This window comes from Talpa europaea, assembly GCF_964194135.1.
Source record: "Talpa europaea genome assembly, chromosome: 5".
Lineage (NCBI taxonomy): Eukaryota > Metazoa > Chordata > Mammalia > Eulipotyphla > Talpidae > Talpa > Talpa europaea.
The window spans coordinates 88,461,914-88,483,639 of record NC_140071.1 but is presented as its reverse complement, the minus strand read 5'-3'; the positions used below and the strand labels follow the sequence as shown (position 1 = coordinate 88,483,639).

At 35.1% G+C, this 21,726-nt stretch overlaps 1 protein-coding gene across 1 annotated transcript in view; it reads right to left on the bottom strand.

Moving 5' to 3' along the window:
* FAM13A (family with sequence similarity 13 member A) overlaps nucleotides 1-21,404 on the bottom strand; it is a gene marked incomplete at both ends in the record, with an annotated part of 225,394 nt that extends 203,990 nt beyond the window's left edge. Inside the window, 4 exon segments of the mRNA XM_084234137.1 lie at nucleotides 1,756-1,965; nucleotides 8,780-8,969; nucleotides 21,331-21,365; nucleotides 21,368-21,404. Of these exon segments, the coding sequence (XP_084090263.1) occupies nucleotides 1,756-1,965; nucleotides 8,780-8,969; nucleotides 21,331-21,365; nucleotides 21,368-21,404 (472 nt within the window).
* Nucleotides 21,405-21,726: the final 322 nt, after the last annotated feature.

Genomic DNA, 21,726 nt, shown 5'->3' with positions numbered 1-21,726 from the left:
AACTTTTTGGCCACCAAGGAAACATGTCAGGAAAGAAGATAATTTACACAGACCTAAATTAAAAATTTACTATAATGAAATATTAACAAAAATAACAATAATTTCATTACCCAATGAAATTACTATTTTATAGCAAAAGGTTATTATAATGTAAATGTTAACAAAAATAATAACAGTATGATCTATTAGCCAGTGAAATACTATTCTAGAAACTATAAGAGTTTTTAGAATTCACAAATATTAATATTATTAATACAAATATTAATATCCATTTCTCAATATTTAAATGTAATATTAAGGATATAAAGATTCTTGGTAATTTTATTTTTTTTTAATTTTAAGTAATTTTATTTACTTATACAAGCACTGGGTACAGTCAGAAGCGCAAGAGGGTGAAAGAATTCACCAGAGCGAGAGCGGGGAGCAGAACAGGCAGAAGGACCGAAGTACACTGCTGAGGGGAGCAGCGGGCGGCAGGAGAGGTCTGCGTGCCATGTGGGACCCTTGCCTGGCAGCCGGGGATGGAACCGGCACTCCAGAGGCTGCGGGCAGCTTCGCAACCCAGCACTCAACAGCTGCGCCACCGGGGAGGCCCGATTCTTGGTAATTCTAAATACTTTTTACCAAACATTTTGTGTTAAACACACAATATTTAAATATTCAACTGCTTTCCTAGCAATTATTTTATAGTGATTTTTAGGAGTTTATGTTAACCTTCCTATCTCCCTGACATGGATAAAATATTCCTAGTAAGAATCATTTAAATAGAAGCAACAGTTACCTCCTTGAAATACACCTGAAAACATGAAAAACTTCAATTTCCAATGAATGGTCCTCCAACTTACGTCATTTACCAAATGTCAGTTATTGATATAGAAAGTTTAAAAGTCCTGTCAATAACCAAAACCAACACACATTTCAGCAATTTTTGTTTTCATGTATTGTCAATAGTATACAATATAGAACGTGACGGTCTCACATATCTTATTATTTAGTAACTACATATGAACAATTATATCACTGCTTCAAAAGGAATGTAGTTTTAAGTCACATTCTTCTTCATCTGGCAACTCACACTCATATACATTTTTCCCTTTTCATGCTAACTTGGCAAAAATAAATAATAATTGAAAACTTATTTCAAGAAAAGAATGACTATTCTTAGTTCAGTCCCCTTTTATTGCATTTAGGTGGGAAAACTCAAAAATTACGTCTATAACTAATTATTACACTTAATAATGAATTTTTTCACTTAAAATCACTTCATACTACAATAAAAAATCAATTTTTACCTCATACAATGATTACAGTTATTTTAGGACTCAATCTTGTTCATGAGAATATGAAAACACACCAGGTGACCTTTCAGTCTCAAAGATCACTATCCAAATACAATATACTCAATATTTCCTACATAAAATTTGATGTTTTATTCTCAACTCCTTCTGAGGCATTCACTAGTCAGTAAAGAATTTCTCTGACCCAAAAGAATCAGAGATTTTAAAAATGATGGTATTGAAATATTCATACATAATTGGTCCTAAAAATTCATTTTCATAATGGTATTCATAATCAGTTTAATATAATTTTAGAGAAGAAGATGAGTGCCTAGAGTAAAATAGCAAGATGGTGACTATAAAGAAGCACAAATAATTAAAACTTATTTCAATATTTAAAATGTAGAGAATTAATATTTAAGTGTTTATTTTTAACTGAAAAATAATTTCAATTCCTAAAAGGATTTACTGTACTTACCCTGAAGTACCTGAATGAATCGAGGTTGTAAAGCTGAGGTGATCACACTCTCTGGCAGCTCCCTCAGGAACAGTTTTAACAGACTGGCCGCTGAGCTGACATCACCATCTTTGTCCAGTTCCACAGGGGCTCCACTCTCGAACTTCAACCGAAGTTGCTCCACTACCTTCACATTGCCATTCACCCTAAAAAGGCCTTCCTGAGTGAGTCCTGAAACACCAAAGTAGAGATAAGGGAGTGTATCTCATAAATAGATGCAAACTCTAGCAAGCTTGTTCTAATATGAGAACAACAAAATTAATAAATCTCAGTATAGGATTTTCTTAATATAATAATTATCAGATTGGAAAAAATTTTTTATAAAAATGTTTTCTTAGAATAATAATTTTTCATATCTACTACATATCAACTAAAAGGATCACATACAATTGTTATTAAACCCCTATAAGATATTGTTTATATATAAAAATGAACATACCCTACTATACAAAAAAATTCTTTTCACACAATACACAGTATATGATAGAAGCTTCCCCTGGCCTTCCAGAGCAGTTTAGCATTTCAAGAACTGTTTTTAAAAATAACATGAATGTAAAAAATTTCTGAACTACATGATTGACTTCACAATAATTTAATTAAGAAGCAAGCAATATTTCTTTTAGTAATCACTAAATTCAAAGTCTAAGACTATGAGACTATAAAGAGATAGAATAGCAGGTCCTGCCTTCAGTCACTTGGTGAAGGATATCAGTTTTGGCTGTGTCAGCAGAGAGGGCTTCATGGAGTGCCTTTGGCTCTTCTGTAAAATCTTTGGTAAAGCATAGGCAAGATGCAAAGGCCGGGACTGATGCACTCTGACACTAATCTCTTAAGTTTCAGGGCCCCCCTCATTTGTTTGAGTTCTTTCCCATGCTGTTCCTAATTCTGTATTCATAATTTTGTATTTTTTTTTAAAAATATTTATTTATGCATACAAGAGCTAGGGGGTAGGTCAAAGATGGGGGAGTGAGAGGATTCACTAGAAACAGAGTGGAGAGCAGAACAGCAGATCTACTGAAATACAGTGCTGAGAGGAACAGCAAGGGAGACAAGAGAGGTCTGCTGCACCACATAGGTAGCTCCCTGGCCAGGGATGGAACTCATGCTGCAGTGGCTGGTGACAGCTTCATAGTCCTGAGACTTTAGCCCCTGTGCCACCAGGGAGGCACTGTATTCTTATTCTTAAAGAAGCTCTCAAAAGCTTTAAACATTACAGCCCACACAACCTAGATCTATCTACCCCTGACATGAATTGAGAAGCAGAGATAAGACAGCATAAAGGAAGGAAGGCAGACAAAAATGTGAAATATTTAGATCCTAGAGCAATGGGGTGACAAAATGGTAGAAATAGGATAGGGCCATGAATGTCAAATTAAAGAGTGAAAACTTTACCATTAGAGCATTAAGAGGGGGCAAAGATACAATGTACTGAGGTTTAAGGAGGACCCAGTTAGTTAAGAATTAGGGGACGGAGAAGGCAGAGAGCTTGCTTTCAGTAGACTACATTCCACTGAAAGGCACTACCACAGAGATTATGGTGGAAAAGAAAGAAGAGGGAGAATAAAGATGATTTGGTTACTTAGTGAAAAAGGGACATAAAAAAGAAGAAGGGTTCAAAGGTAACTTTAAAAACTAGGAGTCCAGAAAAAAAGCACTATAGAAGGTAAGGTGAATAGAAGTGGAGGGAAGTTAGTTTAGGATAGAAAATGGTTTCCAGCTCAGTTGCTGGGTTCAAGGAGACTAAACACCATGTAATCAAGTCAGGCATGCAGGGATTTTGAAGGCATAAAAAAAATCTTTCTAAGAAAGAGTAATCTTAGAACTCAACTCACCCCTCTTTTGAGGGTCTAATGATGAGTCTAATGATGAGTCTAATGCAATAATAAAAGCATTGAAGCCTATTAGAATTTTTTTATATGGGAGGTGTTTGTTTATATTTGTGCTTGGCTCTTTTTTTTTTTAAATATTTTAAGAAACTGGTCTTTCTTAAGAAAAAGAAGGAAGTAATCTCATTTTTTAAAAAAATTCAGCTTTAAATTTCATTTTATTTTGTAGTTTGAAAAATATTTTATGAATCCTTTAATTTAAAAAATATTTTCTGAATACCTGGCACTGTTAAGATACAAAAAAATCAAATGTGAGACACAAATTCAAACACTACCATTATCTTCACTGATAATGCAGTCTGATAAAAAGTTTATATTCTCTCACATATACATACTCTTTGGTTGTGGAAGAATGTTACCAAAAGTTGGGATGAATATTAGCTCCAATTTTACCAAAAATTATCTGTGAAAACTGGAATATTAGATGGCCAGGGTGCCAGCTAATCAGAGGAGAGATACCAATCAGAAGGTGTGGTAGGCAGCTTCTCAAACAGTCCCAAGGATTCCCATGTCTTGGTGACCATATCTGTGTATAATCCCATACGAAGTATGGGCTGGACTTAGTGGCTACCTTCTAAGCAAGAGAATACAGTAAAATGATGGGATTATGTTACAAAAGACTGATATCCATCTTACTTGTGTCCCCTCATCCCCTACACCTTGCTCTTTGCTTGATCACTTTGATGAATTTACTGCTATTTACATTGGTTGCCTCTTTGTGGAGTTGTTCACGTAGCAAGGAACAAAAAGCAGTTTCTGGTCAAAGTCACAGAGTAATTGAGACCCTCAAGTCAACAGTGTGCAAGGAACTGAATCTTGCCAACAACCACATGAGTAAGCTTAGTCATGAACCTTTGCCCAGTCACATCATGAACCTTTGCCCAGTCACATCCTGATATGACTGGAGTCTAAGTCAACACTCCGATTGTTGCCTTTTAAAAGACCCTCAGGCAGAAGACACAACTATGCTATGCCCAGAGGCCAGACCCAGAGATAATACTGTTGTTGCTTTAATCTACTATGTTTTGGGGTGATTTGCTGTGCAGCAACAGGTAACAAGTATGACATATCGAATCCCTTCATAATGCAGAATACCAGCTAACCCTGATAGGCTTCAGCTTAGTCATTGCCAAAGCTTTCCAAGTCTATTTCCTCTACTTTACAAAGCTTTAAGTGATTCAGCAAGGTATACTGACATCAAGAACTTAGCATCCAATAAAAGAGAATCCTATCCCTGAACAAGGCCCAAATTCTGAAAATTCAGAATTTTGCATATTATTCCCATATTTACCCAAGCTTTGAGCCCATTTTTGGGTCAACAAATGCTCCTTATATCTGACTTCACAATGTTTTTTCTAACTTTGACCTTAAATTTTCTTTTCCACAAGGTTTTTCGAATCCTCCCTCAAATAAATATATTCCCAGTTATTCTAAAATAACCACCCAGTTCCAAGAACTGGCTTTGATCTTCAAGGTTCCTGATGCTACCAGGCCTCACTAGTGGAGAGGTAAGATATATAACTAGATATTGATGTTAATGCCTCTCAATCATATTTTTCTGCTCCTACTCCACTTAATAGCACAACTCTCTTCCCTCAATAGCATCTCTCACCCAAACTACTCTTAAGGTTTTCAAGCAAAGGAAAATTTACCCTGCATGTGGAAGTATTACACTTTGATGAAAAGAATCCATACAGCTCTTAAAAGCACCTAAAAACTTATATCCAATACCCATATGAAGCTTACCAGAATTAACCAGCTTACCAGTACAATCTGTTTTTCTACCCTAATTTTTTTAGGAAATTATGATTATGACAGAAATGTTCAGATGAAGGAGAGACTTAGAAGACTTTTTGAGGCTGTAATATTTAACTATACTAATGCATATTTTTGAGATTCTACTTAGTTTCAAGAGATAAAGGTTTAATCATCATGAAACAGCAATTTAACAGTGATCAATAAATAAAAGAAATAAAAAAATTATATACACTAAATAATGTCAACAGGTACTTTTTGTAGACTTAAAATATTTATTTTTTAATACTATGGCTAAATCACTTGAAACCAAATACGCCAGAAGTCAGAATTAGCCTACCTGGCAGTTTGGCCCAGAGAACAATAACATCGCATAAGTGCCTACTGACACCTGGTGGTGGTTTGAGGATCCTGCCCTATTGAAACAGCATAACAATGTCCACGCTAACTTAAGAAAAGGAATCCAGTTAACATGGATAGTAATATTACTTATTTAACAAACTTTCCTATCATTTTTATGAGTAATAGTTGAATTTTAATTTTTCATATCATTCTATTGTCTCAGCAATAAATAATCTGCAAAGTATTATTGTATTCATTGACATTGTAAGAAAACCATACATATTGGGTTTTTGTGACTAATTTGTACTTTTCCACAGGAACTCTTTGACTTACTACTATTTGGGGGATTTTGAGTAATGAAATTGAATAAAGGAAAAAATAGCATAATAATATGCCTCATGATTTATATTTTCCTTTGAGGGGAAAAATGCATCTTAATTTTTTTTAAAGGAAAAAAGGGCTTGATATAGGCATTGAGAAATCCTTTCTGTCCAAAAATTCTTTAATAATAAAATTTTTCCCTCATATCAACTTGATAAATGTCTACATTTACTTTATTTATTTTTTATTTTTTTAAAAAATTTATTTATTTATACAAGAACCGGGGTACAGACCAGATGCACAGGACGGTGAGAGGATTCACCAGAGACAGAGCAGGGAACAGAACAGGCAGACTGATGAAATACACTGCTGAGGGGAGCAGCGGGGGCGACAGGAGACGTCTGCTGCGCCATGTGGGACCCTCGCAGGCCAGCTGGGATCGAACCTGCGCTGCAGAGGCTGCGGATAGCTTCACAGCATGGGGCTTAACTGCCTGTGCCACCAGGGGAGGCCCTCTACATTTACTTCATTTATTTTTTTTAAAGATTTATTTATTTCTTTATACAAGCATTGGGTACAGTCAGAAGCACGGGAGGGTGAGAGAAGTCACCAGGGCCAGAGCGGGGAACAGAACAGACAGACTGATGAAATACACTGCTGAGGGGAGCAGTGGGGCGGCAGTAGAGGTCTGCGTGCCATTGGGACCCTCGCAAGGAGAGGTCTGCATGCCACCTCTACATTTACTTTAAACAACAATAAAATACAAACACAATATTTATCTATGGTTAAGTTATATGATCAATAATTCCTCTTATCCATACTTGAAAGAGTGCTTAGTGCATCATGAGTATACAACAAATACTTGTTGATGCCACAAAACTACAAAATAATGAAATAAAACTAACTGAGGTATCTTCAAACTTCATACCACCCTTCAAATTTACATAGGCTCTTTGGCTTACTAACATAATCTTTTTGAATACAATAAGAGACATCTAATTGTCAACATAGTAATTAACAATACAGCCTTTCAAAAATAATGTATGTGCCCTAGCCTAGCTTGCCAAGTTTAGATTCTGATTCATTGACTCTGGGGTATCACCAATGCATAGGTGTCTGAGAAGATTCCACTAGTGATTCTATCACATCCTTAGTTAAGAATTAAATAAATTAAAATGTAAAATGATTTTACATAGAGAATAAACTCAAGAGGCTATTATTCTATCATTATTGGGGGAAAGATAAAAATATTACATTAGGTGGTTACACTCTGACATCCAAGTGCATAATACCAAACAAGTCTATTGAACAGGTTAAATGAATTACCAAGAGATCCATTTGTATCCAAATTAGTAAGATAGAGTTTTACTTAATATCAACTGTGTAAATGAGTCCTGTCAAAGCTCTAATAACCTCAAGATTTTGTAGATCAAGGTTCCATATTTCTTCCATATCATAGTATGTATTAATACTTTTTGTGTCTGTTTAAAGGATCTGAAAAAACGGATATTTTCCAAGAATCTCACCCTTCTAAAGGTTATTTCCTCTAAAAAATAATAACTCCTAGGAGGTAAGAATGCAAGGCTTCAATTTTTAGAACAAAATACCAGTTTACCATCTACACACCTAGTAACCAGAGCAAATAGATATATATTTTTTTAATTAACAAGACATCTGACCTTCTGAGGTCTAAATTGTCTGTTAAATACTTCCATAGAGGAACAGATACACCATACCTCTTATTATTTCCAATGGAGGATTCTTCTTGCAGTGGGAATAGACTTGTGGGGAGACAAGGGGCTAAAACAAAATGCAAAAGTACAGAATTTTCTTGAAGCATCAAGATTTATCTTTAAAAATTTCCAAATGTTATATTCTGTACTGTAATGAGTTTTTCAGTCTTGTTTAAGTATATAGATACTATTTTTATATAGGAAATGATGGGCATTCTAAGTTTTTCTCTCAGAATATCTCTCTCCCAAATCCTGAATAGTTTGTTGGAGCTTATTATAGCAACTTAATGCTCTCCTATCATACTGCCGAGTTTGAAAAGTATGAGTGCTGGGCACAAGGAAGCACTGTCTCAAATAATCTAGATTTTAAAGTTCTATTTTAAATAAAGTAAAAAAAAAAGGCATAAAGAACATAGCTCTCAATAATGAAGAGATTAAAATTTATCTTTTTATCATGCAATATATTATTAGTCTATAGTTCATTTTACATGCTTAATTTTATCACTCAAAGTAAATGAGACCCCAATCAAGGAGGCTATCTATCAAATTTTGGGGGGTACTTCCCTACTGTACTTAAAGGAAATCAAGACATCCAATAAGTACATGATTGGCCCCAGATGAAAGAGCTATCGGAAAAGTGTTTTAGGACATTATATATTATGAACCACCAGTTAGAATTTAATGAATCAAGAGAACACACTATTAACATTAGAATAGTGTATTTTAGCACTTAAAGATAGGAATCATTTCAAACTAGAAAACCTCACTAATGAAAGTGATTGCTTCATGGTAAATTGAATATGATGATATTAATGTCCTGTGTATGTTACACAGGACAATCTAATTAAGGTATTTTAGATTTATGAAGCAAATTATGAAGCAATTCATACAAAAATTCTTTTGTATGGAAGAACTGTTAACAACAAATTAAAAGATGCATTGGCTTACCATGTCTTGTCAAGTACTCCACTATGTTCCCCACTACAGTTGGAACGCCATTCTCAGTGAGTCCCTGCTGGTGAAGGTCTTGCAGACTGACTCCAAAGAACCTTTTATAGGTAAGACTCCTCTGCTCATCTAGTGGCACTGCCACTATCTTTTTCATGTCTTCTTTCAGCCGAACTGCTGCTTTACTTTGCTTAAAAGAGTTTAAGAAAAAAGAGCAGTCAGTCATATTTACCACAGGAGGTTGCATGGTTACAACAGAAACACCTGAATAAAAATGCAAATGTTTGAAGATATATAAGGAGTGGGCTTCACTTATTTTTCCTTCAATTCAAATCACAATCTCTTAACTTCTCTCATGTGCTGTTCAGCACCGATGCACACTGATAGAATGGTTCAAAGGAGTGAAAAATAACGAGAAATCTGAAACCATAACTTATCTGTAGCTAAGAGAGGGAGCAATACAGTGCAGTATCTAAGATATATTACTACAGCAACCAGGGGTGTGACTCAGAAGTACCTGGTTAACAGGAAAATAAAACATTTCTAAGAATGCTGAAACCCCATGCTCATTCTGAAACAATAAGATGTTTTGTAAGATGAAAATTAATCTATAGTCATTTTAAGATAGCTTACATTGGAATGTAGGGGAAAATATATAGAGTGAACACTTCGTTCCATGATTTGATTACATTTGTGAACATCTCAGTAATATCTTGGCACATAAATCAAGTCAATTCCCACTGAGGTTCAAAATGCTCTCTCTCTCTGAAACAGTAACATTTCAGGTAGTCTTGATTTAAAATTTTTCAGCAAGACTGTATATAATAGAAATTTAACATATTCAAGTAATTCAAATTATCACAATATAAAGCTTATGCAAATTTATTTCCTTTTTACAGAAATGTATACCTCAAGGAAGTTTAAAAAAGATAAATTTTAATATGGTCTAACATAGCTAAACAATTTTCTTTTTAAAGCATGTATCCAACATAAACACTATATATCTCTAAGTCTAAACAAGGAAAAGATGGCAAAATATAATTTATTTGGGAAACAGGTGGTGGCTCAGAGAAAATTTTCACTTTTTGAGAATGAACATAGCAACTAGCATCTAACCAAAGAGCAAGCTCAAGGAGTCTTGTATTTGTATTTAAGTACAAGTTCATGTAGTGCTACAATCTGAAAGTATTAGATTTCTCTGGTTTAGAACTAAGGAAACAAAGGCAAGATTTAAGTAATTTGGCAAAAGTCACAGAAGTGGTAAGAGATGGCTTCATGCTACTCTTAAGCCCGTGATTCGCTCCTTAATTTACAGTTATATATAATGTTATAGTACAGTATGGCAAAATTATAGTAACAAAACTTTAAAAAATGTTGTATGTGATCCAAGACAAACAAATTTAACTCTACATTCTTGGCTTTGAGTAGGACGCCTGTAATTGCAATTTGATTTTAAATCTTTAGAGTCTATAGACTCAGATCAACTTTCACTGAATTTTTTGCATTTCAATGAAATGAAAAACTTCAGCAAATGTAACATTACAATATAGACTTATTATCTATTAGTATTATAGAATAAGGCATAGTGTCAGTTACATTAGAGCAGTACTATGGGCAAGAATTATAATCTCTGTCAACAATGAAATTACTAAGTCAAATTTGTAACAGCTAATAAGTTTTGTTTGCCAGCGTAAAAACATCAATTTACTTCAGTTGAGGAGACTGAAACTTCCAGTCAACCAGTAAGCACCTAAAATATAGCCAGTAACAATGAAACTTGAAATGTTTCAAATGTACATTAAAGCCAGCTAACAATATGAGATTAAACAAGTTTTATTTTACTTTTATATTATTTTCTTAAAGTTCAGAGTTTTATGCATAGACTGCGGAACCAGACTCCCTGTTTTGAATCCCATTCTAATCTAATAAGCTGTGAATCTTGGATAGCTCATTTAACTTCCCTGTTTCTCAGTTTCCCCATATATGAAATGGGGATAGTCAGAGTTTTTAATCTTTTCTTTAAAATTAATCACATATCTTCATTTTATATCCTTGTTTGCTTTTTCTCAATACAGGATTTCTCCCCTCAGGTGTGGTTACCATAGTTTTCCCACCACCAAAGTACGCATAGTCCCCCATCATAGTCCACTGTGCTCTCTCCTCCCAGCCTTGGATCTTCCTTCCCCTTCTTGTCCCCTCTCCCCCTCCCCTCCTGTATATCTCACATCTATGGTCAGATGTGAGGTTGGTTTAAAGCCTGAGTTTTTATCTTATAGAAACATATGAAGTTGAAATGATTTCATGTACATAGGAATAAGAACAGTCCCTATCCTCATCACTAACTTTCTTCTAGGGAATTATTCTAATTTCTCAAAACAAAATGGATATTTAACCGTTTCTGTATTCAAGCTATATGTATGAAAAAAGTTGCTATTGAAGTAGACACCATGGTTAAGACATGTTTGGTTGGTAGGTAGTCTGACAGTCTAATAATCCATATATCTCTTACTAAATAAAATATGTAAGTGTGACTTTTGAATGACTAAAGATAAAATAATCTTGTTTAAAATGGATAAAGAGGGTCAAAAGCATGTGTCCTATTAAATATTATCTGTATACAAGTCTAAATACTGGAAAAGGGGGGCAAAGTGGGTAAAGGAGGTCAAAATATATGAACTTTCTTTTATAAATTAAATGTTAAAAAATGTAATAGTTTGTATATAAGAATCCCTCAAGTTTTTGTTAAAATTTCTCAAGGTTTTCTCAGTCATTCTTTCCATACGTGAGTTTAAAACCTTGAATTTATTTCTCTCCACTAATAGCCCTTTTCCTCACTATTAGAAAACAGACAGCATGTTGTAAATCCTCTTAACAAGCAGTGTAAACAAGCAATCTTGACATTATAGCTCACAAAGTTTATAAGTAAGAGATGCAATTAACCTCAGATTTTGAAGTGATTGCAAATCAAGCAACTTGTTTACATCATGTAGAACTGTACTACATAGCAACCATTTCTGGGTCTTCTCCCTTCTCTCCGACCTCCTCCTCAACCCCACTAAGGTCAGGCCGAGTGGCAAAATAATGCTAACACAGGAATCAGCAGTGAAAATTAACAGCTTTTGGCTGAATTGGAAGATAGGGGAAAAAACCCAATATCTAATGGGATATATATTTGATAAAGGATTTATGTTTAGTACATATAAAAAGAACTACAAGTTATTAAGAACCCATGATACAATAAAGAAATGAACAAAGATAAGAACAGATACTTAACCAAAGATGACACAGAAATGGAAGTAAAATATCTATTATGCATATGAAAATATGATCAACATAAATCATTAAGAAAATGAAATAGAGGATGTTACCAGTATAGCAACAGAGAGCTTCTCTCCCAAGAACAGCAACTTACAATTAACCAGAGGGATAGGACACCAAGAGAGTCCTGCAACTCAAGGTGGGTACACTTACAACTCAGAAAACAACACAGACTTCACCAGAAGGAAAACAGTAGAGGTGGACAATTCAATCAACAGAAGGTGGGTGGAAAGAAACACTTAGAGTCTGAGTCTAGGATGGGGAATACAAACAGCCAAACTATCCATGATGGTGATAAGAGCAGAGAGGGTGTGAAAAAACAGGCTCTTGATCCAGGTGAAGCTCATATGATGAGCTTTGTTGGTCAACACAGGTCAGGACCCCAGTAAGGAGGACAGAAAGGTGCTGTGGACTACACTTTCTCCTCCACCACTCAAGACATCTGACCCCCTGGAGTGCACTAACTGTGTAAAAGTTGCCAACTCTCAGGTCTGGAACCACAGAGAGAGGAGATATTGATGATACCACAAACACAAGCCAGTCCCTCTCCCAGCATATTCCCAATAGTGACTGGACCCCTCCTGCTGACACAGCAACTGCAAATGCAGGCCTTGGTACCTACAAAAGCCAGTGCTGGGCAAAGAAAAGCAAATCAAATCAAAGCATCACCTGCTGTAAAAGTAAAAGTAGTTAAACTCTCCATGTTGCTGAACCAAATTAAAAAAAAAAAGAAATTTAAAGTAGCAAAATGAGCAAAAAATAACATAAGGAAACTTGATATCTTGAAGAAAGAAAAACTCTCCAGAATCCAATTACAAAGACACAGGGGAATATATCTTCCTATTATAGAGTTCAAAATTGCTATAATAAAGAAACTTAATGAGAAGAAAATTCAAAAAGTCAAAATGACACAAGAGAATTCAGAAAAGTTAACCAGAGGTACCATCAGAAAAGTAAACCAGAGGTACAAAAACAAAAAAACCAAAAAAAACTCAGAAAAATTAATGAACACAAAGAGAAAATTAATCAGAAGGAGAAATCAAATCTTTAAACAAGAAAATTACAGATCTAGGACATGAAAAACTCAATAAATGAGATCAAGAGATGTGAAGAAGCCTTGAAAGGAAAATAAATCAAATGGAGAAAGAATAAGTGAGCTCAAAGATAATAAATTACAAATGATTTAAGTGGAAGAATAGAGAAATAAGAAAAAAAATGAACACACACTGCCAGAACTATATGAGTCCATTAGAAAAGGTAATAAAAGATAATGGATTGTCCCAGAAAAAGGAGAGAAAAATAGAAAGCTTATACAATGAGGATACTTCCTAGACCTTGAGCAGGAACTGAATTTACAAGTCCAATAAGCTAAGAGGATACCTGTATACGCAAAGGGACCTACACTGAGACATACGGTAGTATAAACATGAAGAGTTCAAGATGTAGAAAGACTATTGAAAACAGTCAAGGGGAAAAGCACAAAACCAGTAAAGGTACTCCCAAACCATCCCATCACATCATACTTCTGAACAGAAACTCTACAGTGCAGGATAGAATAGAGTGACATCATCAACATACTCAAAGATCACATCTACCAATCAAAAATACTATATTCTGCAATACTCTCTTTCAAACATGAGAATACTCTCCCCTCAAACATGAGGGGAAAAGAAAGGCCTTCACAGACAAACAAAAGATGGAGTTTGGCAGTAACAGACCTCCACTACAAGAAATGTTGAAAAGAGTTCTATCTACACTTAAAATAAGAAAGTTAATAAAAAATGAAAAGGGCTTGGATTAAAGACAAAATGGCAATAGCAACCCTGACAGACCAATAATCAGCCTTAATGTAAATGGGTTGAACTCACCAATCAAAAGGCACAGAGGGGCTAAATGAATTAAAAAGCAAGCCCAACTATAAGTTGTTTATAGGAGACTCACATAAACTATAAAGATATAGAATTTAAGTGAAGGAATGATAACTAACACTCTAAGTCAGTGGAATAATTTCAAAGGCAAGAACTGTCATATTATATTAGGTAAATTAAGACTTCTAGCCAAAAACAATAGCAAGAGACAAAGATGGATATTATATAATGATAAAAGGATCAATACAACAGGAAGACATAATAATTATCCATATATGCACCAAACAAAGCAGCACCAAAATATACTACAGTAATACAATAGTAGGGGAACCTAGTACCCATTTATAGCAATGGCGAGGTCATCCACACAAAAAATCACCAATAGTCCTAAATAGCAAATTAGATGAAATTAACCTAACAGGTATTTACAGAATATTGACCCAAGAACTACAGAATACGCAATCTTTTCAAAGACTCAGGAAAAATTCAAAATGATAGATCATAAGTTAGGACATAAAACAAGTCTCATTAAGTTTATAAAGATTGAAATCCTAAAATTCAACAAAAAAGCAAACAACCCAATTGAAAAATGGGCAGGGGTTTGAATAGACACTTCTCTAAAGAAGATATACTGATTGCCAATAGACACACTAAAAAATATTTATCATTGTTTATTATTAGGGAAATGTAAATCAAGACAATAATGAGGCTATCACTTCACCTGTGAGAATGGCTATTAGCCAAAAGACAAGAAACCAGAGTAGGAGAGAAGGGAAACCTTATACATTGTTTAACAGCCCAAATTGGAAGCAACCTAACTTTCTATCAATTAGTGAATTGATAAAAGTGGTATGTCATATAATAGAATTATTTGGCATCTAAAGGAATGAAATGTGGGAGTGTAAACTAGTTCAGCCATTAGAAAAAGCAATATGGAGATTCCTCAAGAAATTAAAAATAGAAATTCCCTATGATCCAGTTATCCCACTTCTAAGTATTCATCAAAAGTCTACAAAATCACTTCAATGAAGTGATAAATGCACCACCATGTTATTTGCAGCACTATTTACAATAGCAAGAACCAGAGAAAACCTCAGTGCCCAGCGAATGATGAATGGATGAAGATTTGCTGTATGTACACAGTGGAATACTATTCAACTTTTTTTAAAAAAAGATGAAATCCTGCATTTAAAACATGGATGGAAGTAGAGGGCATTCCACTTAGAGAAATAAGTCAGATGGAGAAAGAGAAATAGTGTGATCTCACTCATATATAGTATAAATAGAAAAAGAACTGGTGAACTAAATAAAACAAAAATAAATTTTGGATTATAAAACCATCAGTGGTTACCAAAAGGAAAGGGGAAAAGAAGGTGAGTAAATTGATACAAGAGGAAAAATAGTCTGGTGAAGGATAGAATTGACTTTTAGTGGTGAACTTGATGTGTTAAATACACATTGATTTTTCAATATGCACACCTGAAATTTGTATGTTACAACAATAATAACCAAAAAAAAATAAAATAAAATAATTAAGGCAACCAAGATTAAACTGGGATTATACCACAAATTCAGTACATTGTATAATTAAAAACAAAACTGGTTTGACAATTCCATACATATGCTGGTCACACTGCAAGTCTCATACATTGATAATGGGAATGTAAAATAGTGTAATAGATGGAGAACAATTTGGCAATTTCTTAAAACATTGAACATGTATTCATAAATTCTCCAGAACTTCTAATCAAGAGAATAAAAATACATGTCTACACAAAAACTTGCTTAGAAATGTTCATAGCAGGATTATTCATAATACCTCAAGTTGGAAATAACCTAAATGTCTATCAACTAGTGGATGGATAAACAGGTGATACGTTGTATAACAGATTATTATTTGGAATTAAAATGAAAACTGATATATGCTACAATATGGATGATAAATCTTCCACTGATTTAACAGTAGATGAGCTACAGTATTAAAAAAAAAAACCTGATATATAGTACAAACAAGTATGAACTTCAAAAATAGTATGTTAGTAAAGAGACCAGTCACAAGAGGACATGTATTATATGATTTCATGTAATATATGTTCATGAAAGAAATATCCAGAAAAGACAAATGCCAAAAAACATTAGATTTTGTCTAAGGAGTTATGTGTGGAAAGGTTTGAGGAGAGGTTGAGCTTGGAAGGGTAACTAACCTGGCACAAGTGATCTTACTGAAGTGATGGAATGTTTTAGAAATAGTTAGCAGTGACTTCACAATTGGTAAATTTACCCAAAAAAAACCCCAATAAATTGTACACTTGATGAGTATATTTTATGTCCTATAAATTATACCTCAAAAGACCTAAAAAGTATGGGAAAAAAGGTCAAGTAGTACTCTGTCAAAATAAAACACTGTAGCATATATCAGTAGAAAGAATATGCTGAAATTAATCTGCTTTTAGAAACAATCCTCATTCTTCATTATAAATGCATGAAAGAGGGGAACCTCACTTTTAAGTGTTTACTCTTTAAAAACGCAAAGAACGGAAACATTCCTGTGATCAGAAACTTTTATTTGGGGAAAAGGGAAACAGTTTTTAATGTTACTTATGTTGAACGTTTCATTCATCATTGATGACTATTTTCATAGCGCTAAGGAGAATTTAAACAGAAGTTACTATGAATCAAATCTGAAAATACTCTTGCCATTGTTTCTCAACAGTTTAACAGAAAGTAAATTTAAAATAAGTATGTTTTTAAGTTACAAATGTGTATTTAAAGTTAAAGATCAATAACAATCTAAAAGTATAGTTTCAGAAAAATCAAATGTGCTTAAAATTAAAGCTACAAATAAGTAGTTGCAGGCCTAAATGATTATTGTACAGTGTAAACCTCGGAAACAAACATTTATTTACATTTAAACTAGCATTGTTTCTTAAACTTTAAAGGAATCTCTGGAAATTAACACCAAAAGTAATCATTATAAGATGTTTACATAAAACTTCTCTGGATAACTGTTTTGCTTCCAGCCTATCTTTTCCATTGCTACTCTTTACATTTTTCCTACAATGAGCCATTTGACTCAGTTCTATTGTATAATTTTAAGTAATTCAAGATTCTTCATACAATGAAATGGAGTAAAAAATCCACAGTAATATTCATTATTTCTTTTATTTAAAAAATCTTGGCAGTTAATAGGACTTCATTTATGAAGTAAAATGTTAGCCTCCTAAGGACCTAAGATTTACTGCTAGGATTATAGAATCCTGCCTTCTTTTTTGGCTAATCATTCATGTAAAGAAAGTACTGCTGAATAAAGCACAAGGTGGGGGAAAGGTATGCATGTGTTGAATTTCCAACAGTCTAACAAATGAAAAAGTATAATTGCAGTTACAAATTCTGGGAATTACACAATGACTCAGTAACCCCAGAAAACTGCAAAAGTATCTTCTATAACTCTGATTCCATGCCAACCCCTGAGCATTCATTCAGCCTTCTCTTTCTTTTGTTGATGGAGCACTGACCAGCTAAGGTAACACAGAATCTTTATACTTATCAAGAGATGAAACTGTCTCATTATGTTTTCTTTGTTCCATTAAGAAAATTCAGTTCAGGGCCACCCTGGTGGTGCAAGGGGTTAAGCACAGCACTGTGAAGCTATGTGCAGCCTCTGCAGCATGAGTTTGATCCAGGCTGGCCAGGGAGCTACCCACATGGCACAGCAGACCTCTCCTATCTCGCCCGCTGCTCCCCTCAGCAGTGTATTTCAGTTGATCTGCCTGTTCTGTTCCCACTCTGTCTCTGGTGAATCCTCCCACCCCTTGCACCTCTGGCTGTACCCCTCTTCTTGTATGCATAAATAAATAATTCAGTTCACTTAAATTGAGGATAAGAGGATAACAAAGAAAATGGAGAATAAATACAACTAAGTATTGATAATATGTAAGGAGGTAGCTTGGTAGACATATTTTACTAGATAATTGAAAAATGGGAGAACTACTAATTCATTTAATTAATTGATATTAGGTACCAATAAAGCAACCAACATTTATGAGACACCAAATAGTCAATGTCTTAAAATAGTCACCCAATGATTCGATACTTCCAGGTGTTGTGTGCTCTCTGTCTGAGATATGCAGATAAAGTTCCATTAAGTTTTCAGTAGTGTATTAGCAAGTTACAACTAAATCTCGGCACACTTGTCCTGGATGACAAAGCAACCTGTGTCCGATACATTCCCTTCTGCTCACAGTCAATCCTACTGCTCAAAACACACCACGATCAGGGAAGGCTGATGTACCAGAGAAGACAAGAGATAGGACAGATGAGATGAACACCAGGTATGTTCATATCACAGAGCCACAGATATGGTCCTTCTGTTATAGGACAGGGAAAGGGGCAGCCCAAACCCCGCAAACTTGCCTATCGCCTCCTCCAGGTCTCCTGGCTCTCCTTCCTCAGTCTCTTCTGCAGCTTCTCCTCTTCCTGCTCAGCTCCACCCTTCCTTGGGTGGGGCAGGGAACCTGGAACCTCCCCCTTTCCTGGGGACCACCCTGTTACACTTCTATCCCACTTAAACTCTAAGTCGACAAACTTACCCCATCTTTTCCCCTTTCTTTGTGCTGTGATTTAAGTTGATATCATAATCAACTGTATCTAGATTAGCTTAATTGTGTCTGTAAGTTTTCTATTTTATGACGATGAGCTCCTGTCTACATCCTAGGAAATGTATGAGACAGTTTTTAGTCCCCAGTGGTAAGAAGGCTATAAGAATGGAGGTGTGTGTCCAAGTTAGGGACAGTGGCTACAAAACTTGGAATACGCTTTGAATAACTGCCAGCACCAGCAAGAGTTGAGGCTAAATCAGGAAGGATAGACAAATAGGCTCTGATGAAACCAAAAGCACTGATACACAAATTCACCAGTCATAGATCTTATGACTGAACTTACCCACATTTCAGAACATCCAGAATACCAGAACACAACATTAATACACACAAGAATTCTAGGTTCTCTCTCTTCTTCCATTGGATTATTCAATCTCCCTCTCAGCCCAAAAAACCCCATGCCACCTGGAAAGAACTGCAGGAGGGCAGGGAATCTCAAAGGACCATGACTCATCTGAAAATTTGATTTATCCAAAATAACATTTAAAACTAGCACGTTAAGATGACATTAACGAGTACAGTTTCCAGTTCTGCCTGCTAGTGATTTACTGAGGAAAAATAGATGTTATGATAAAGAAGCTCTATCTTCTTCACCATACTTACATATGAGTAGCAATGTAAAGACATTTGTGAGTCCACTATTGTTTTACTAACAGCACTATCAATAAGGAAAAGAGAAAAGGAATGAGGAAGAGAAAGTTGCTTAGTCAATGAGTGTTGGAACTGGTTATTTTTGAACCAGTCTGTCTCTCTTCAAGAATTCATAAAGACACACAACTGTACAAATATCTCCTGTTCTTATTTTATCTGAAGAATGACTAAATTCAGTAGCAAGATATTGGAGCAGTTGCGGCACATAAGTTATGTCTAAGTAGCAAAGTCCCCACCTGAAAACTCTATCAGGTCATATGCACGTATTACATGTGGCTTAATTCTGACTTTTCTGCTACCACATAGAAATAAAGCTTTGTCTCCAACAGCTATCTTTTTTGCACGAATACATGCTACAATTTCTAAAAGTGAGATATTTTCCTCTTACAGTAAAACTGGGACACGCACAATCAAATACCATCCTGAAGTTGAAGGGCCAGAATAATTGAGAATTAAAACCTACACACAAGAGATTATATACCAGATCAATTACTCATATATCCCAGAATGAATAATCTCTTAAATGGTGTGATTTATATACCAATCTTAAGTGAAATTTTGTACATGCTTTGGATATAAAATTAAGGAAACATACAAAGTTTCATACATGAGTGAGTCTGAGTTTCAGTCAAGATAGAGATCACTGTATACATTAAGGACAAGAAATAAGGACCTAATCAGAGAGAACAGTAAATTTCATGACAAATAGGTCTATCTACTGACTCACTCTAAACATTTCCAGTTCCAAAATATTTTTATAAAATTGGAGAAATGGAAGACCCATGTCTGTTATAAAATAAAGTTATTTCAGTATTTTACATGAAAAATCAGATTCTGAAGGAAACTTTTTGGAGTGATAAAAAGATAACCAGCTGGATGCTACAAACCTCAGTGCTAAAGGAAAAACCAAAAACAGGCAGACTGGCACACAGGATGCTGAAAAGTTCCAAGCATAGAAATGAGGGAGTCACCCTGCAGTTTTATGAAGAAAATTCAATCTGTGGGGCTGGTACACCATCTGCTGACCATCTGGGTCCTAAGCGTCAAAAATTGCCCAGATATTTCTGGGTACTTTAGGATGCCATCACAACCTACAACAAATTGCAGCTCTTTCTGATGGGGTAGCTGGGGGAAAGGCGTTTAAAATAAACGAAATGTAGTGGGTGGGGGATGAGGTGATGAGACAAAAGTGTGTAGAATATGATGAGACACAAGTGAGCAAATAAAGTGATAATAGAGAATAAGATATTTCTCATTTAGTACATTTAGGGACAAACTAAATAGCCCCTTAAATAAATGCCAACTTGAAAGACAAATATGTAAAATATATTTATGCATTTTCTATATATTGAAACAAATGTTTAAAATACAGCATTCTGTAAATTATATCATTGACAATGCTTGGTTATTTCAAATAGTTATGTACAGTACCAATAGAATTGCTTTTGAAATTCATGAATTTTGGTCCTCGAAACACATTTCCCCATGGCTACTATATCAGTGTTATTTATTGATGTTTCCATATTATAACAACCAGAAATGTCTGCAGTTGATTAAAGATTAACAAATACTAATCAACTAAGATTTTAACTACTTTTGGCAGCCAGGCTGAAACAAAGCTCCAGAATTAATAAGTGAAAACAAGAATAAGAAATAGAAAAATGACAGAAATACTCAGAGGTAATAAATTAATGGTTATTTTAATTCTTTCTCAGTGTTAGCCACAGGATTTTTCTAAATAACTATAAGCATTCATATTTAACTCTTTTGGGACAAAAAAGGGAACACACTTGAGAGTGCTTTTCTTTAAACAAATTGCTTAACAGAATAAACTCAGTGTTGATCTCTCACCTTTTTTGGTAAAGAAAGACAGACAAAAATGCTGACTGCCACCCAAATTACTGCCTCATATCCATTTGAATAAATAGGAATTTAAGTCACAAATCTTTCCCCACCTCCCAGGAGGGGAAACAATGTCATACAAAAGTCTCATCAAAACTGGGAGGGCAAAGGCCTCTCCCGGGCCCCAGAGGCTCACAGAGCGGCCTGTACTCACACAGATGGCGAGAGCTCCCGCCCCCATTCTCGCAGAAGTGGCTGGCAGATCTGATGAAAACCAGATGAGAACATCAAAATGACAGCAAAACACTACAGTTCCACTCAGTGGATGTGCTCTGATTTGAAAAGCAGCTCCCAATCTACAGGCCCTGAAGTGAGCTAAGAGCAGCTCCTAACATTTCGGAAGTGCAGCTTTGCTTCTTATTAGGCTAAACCCACATGGCTGGGAGGACGGCCTGGAGTTGAAATTTGATCCGGAGCGTCTGGTATTGGCAAGTGGGGGGAGTCATGTGACCTGGGACTTAAGTCACTGACATCTTTTCCTTAAACTGACTTGCTAGATGCCACAGATAGATTTCTTCAGCTCCAGAAACTAGGGATCACCTGGTGGGAT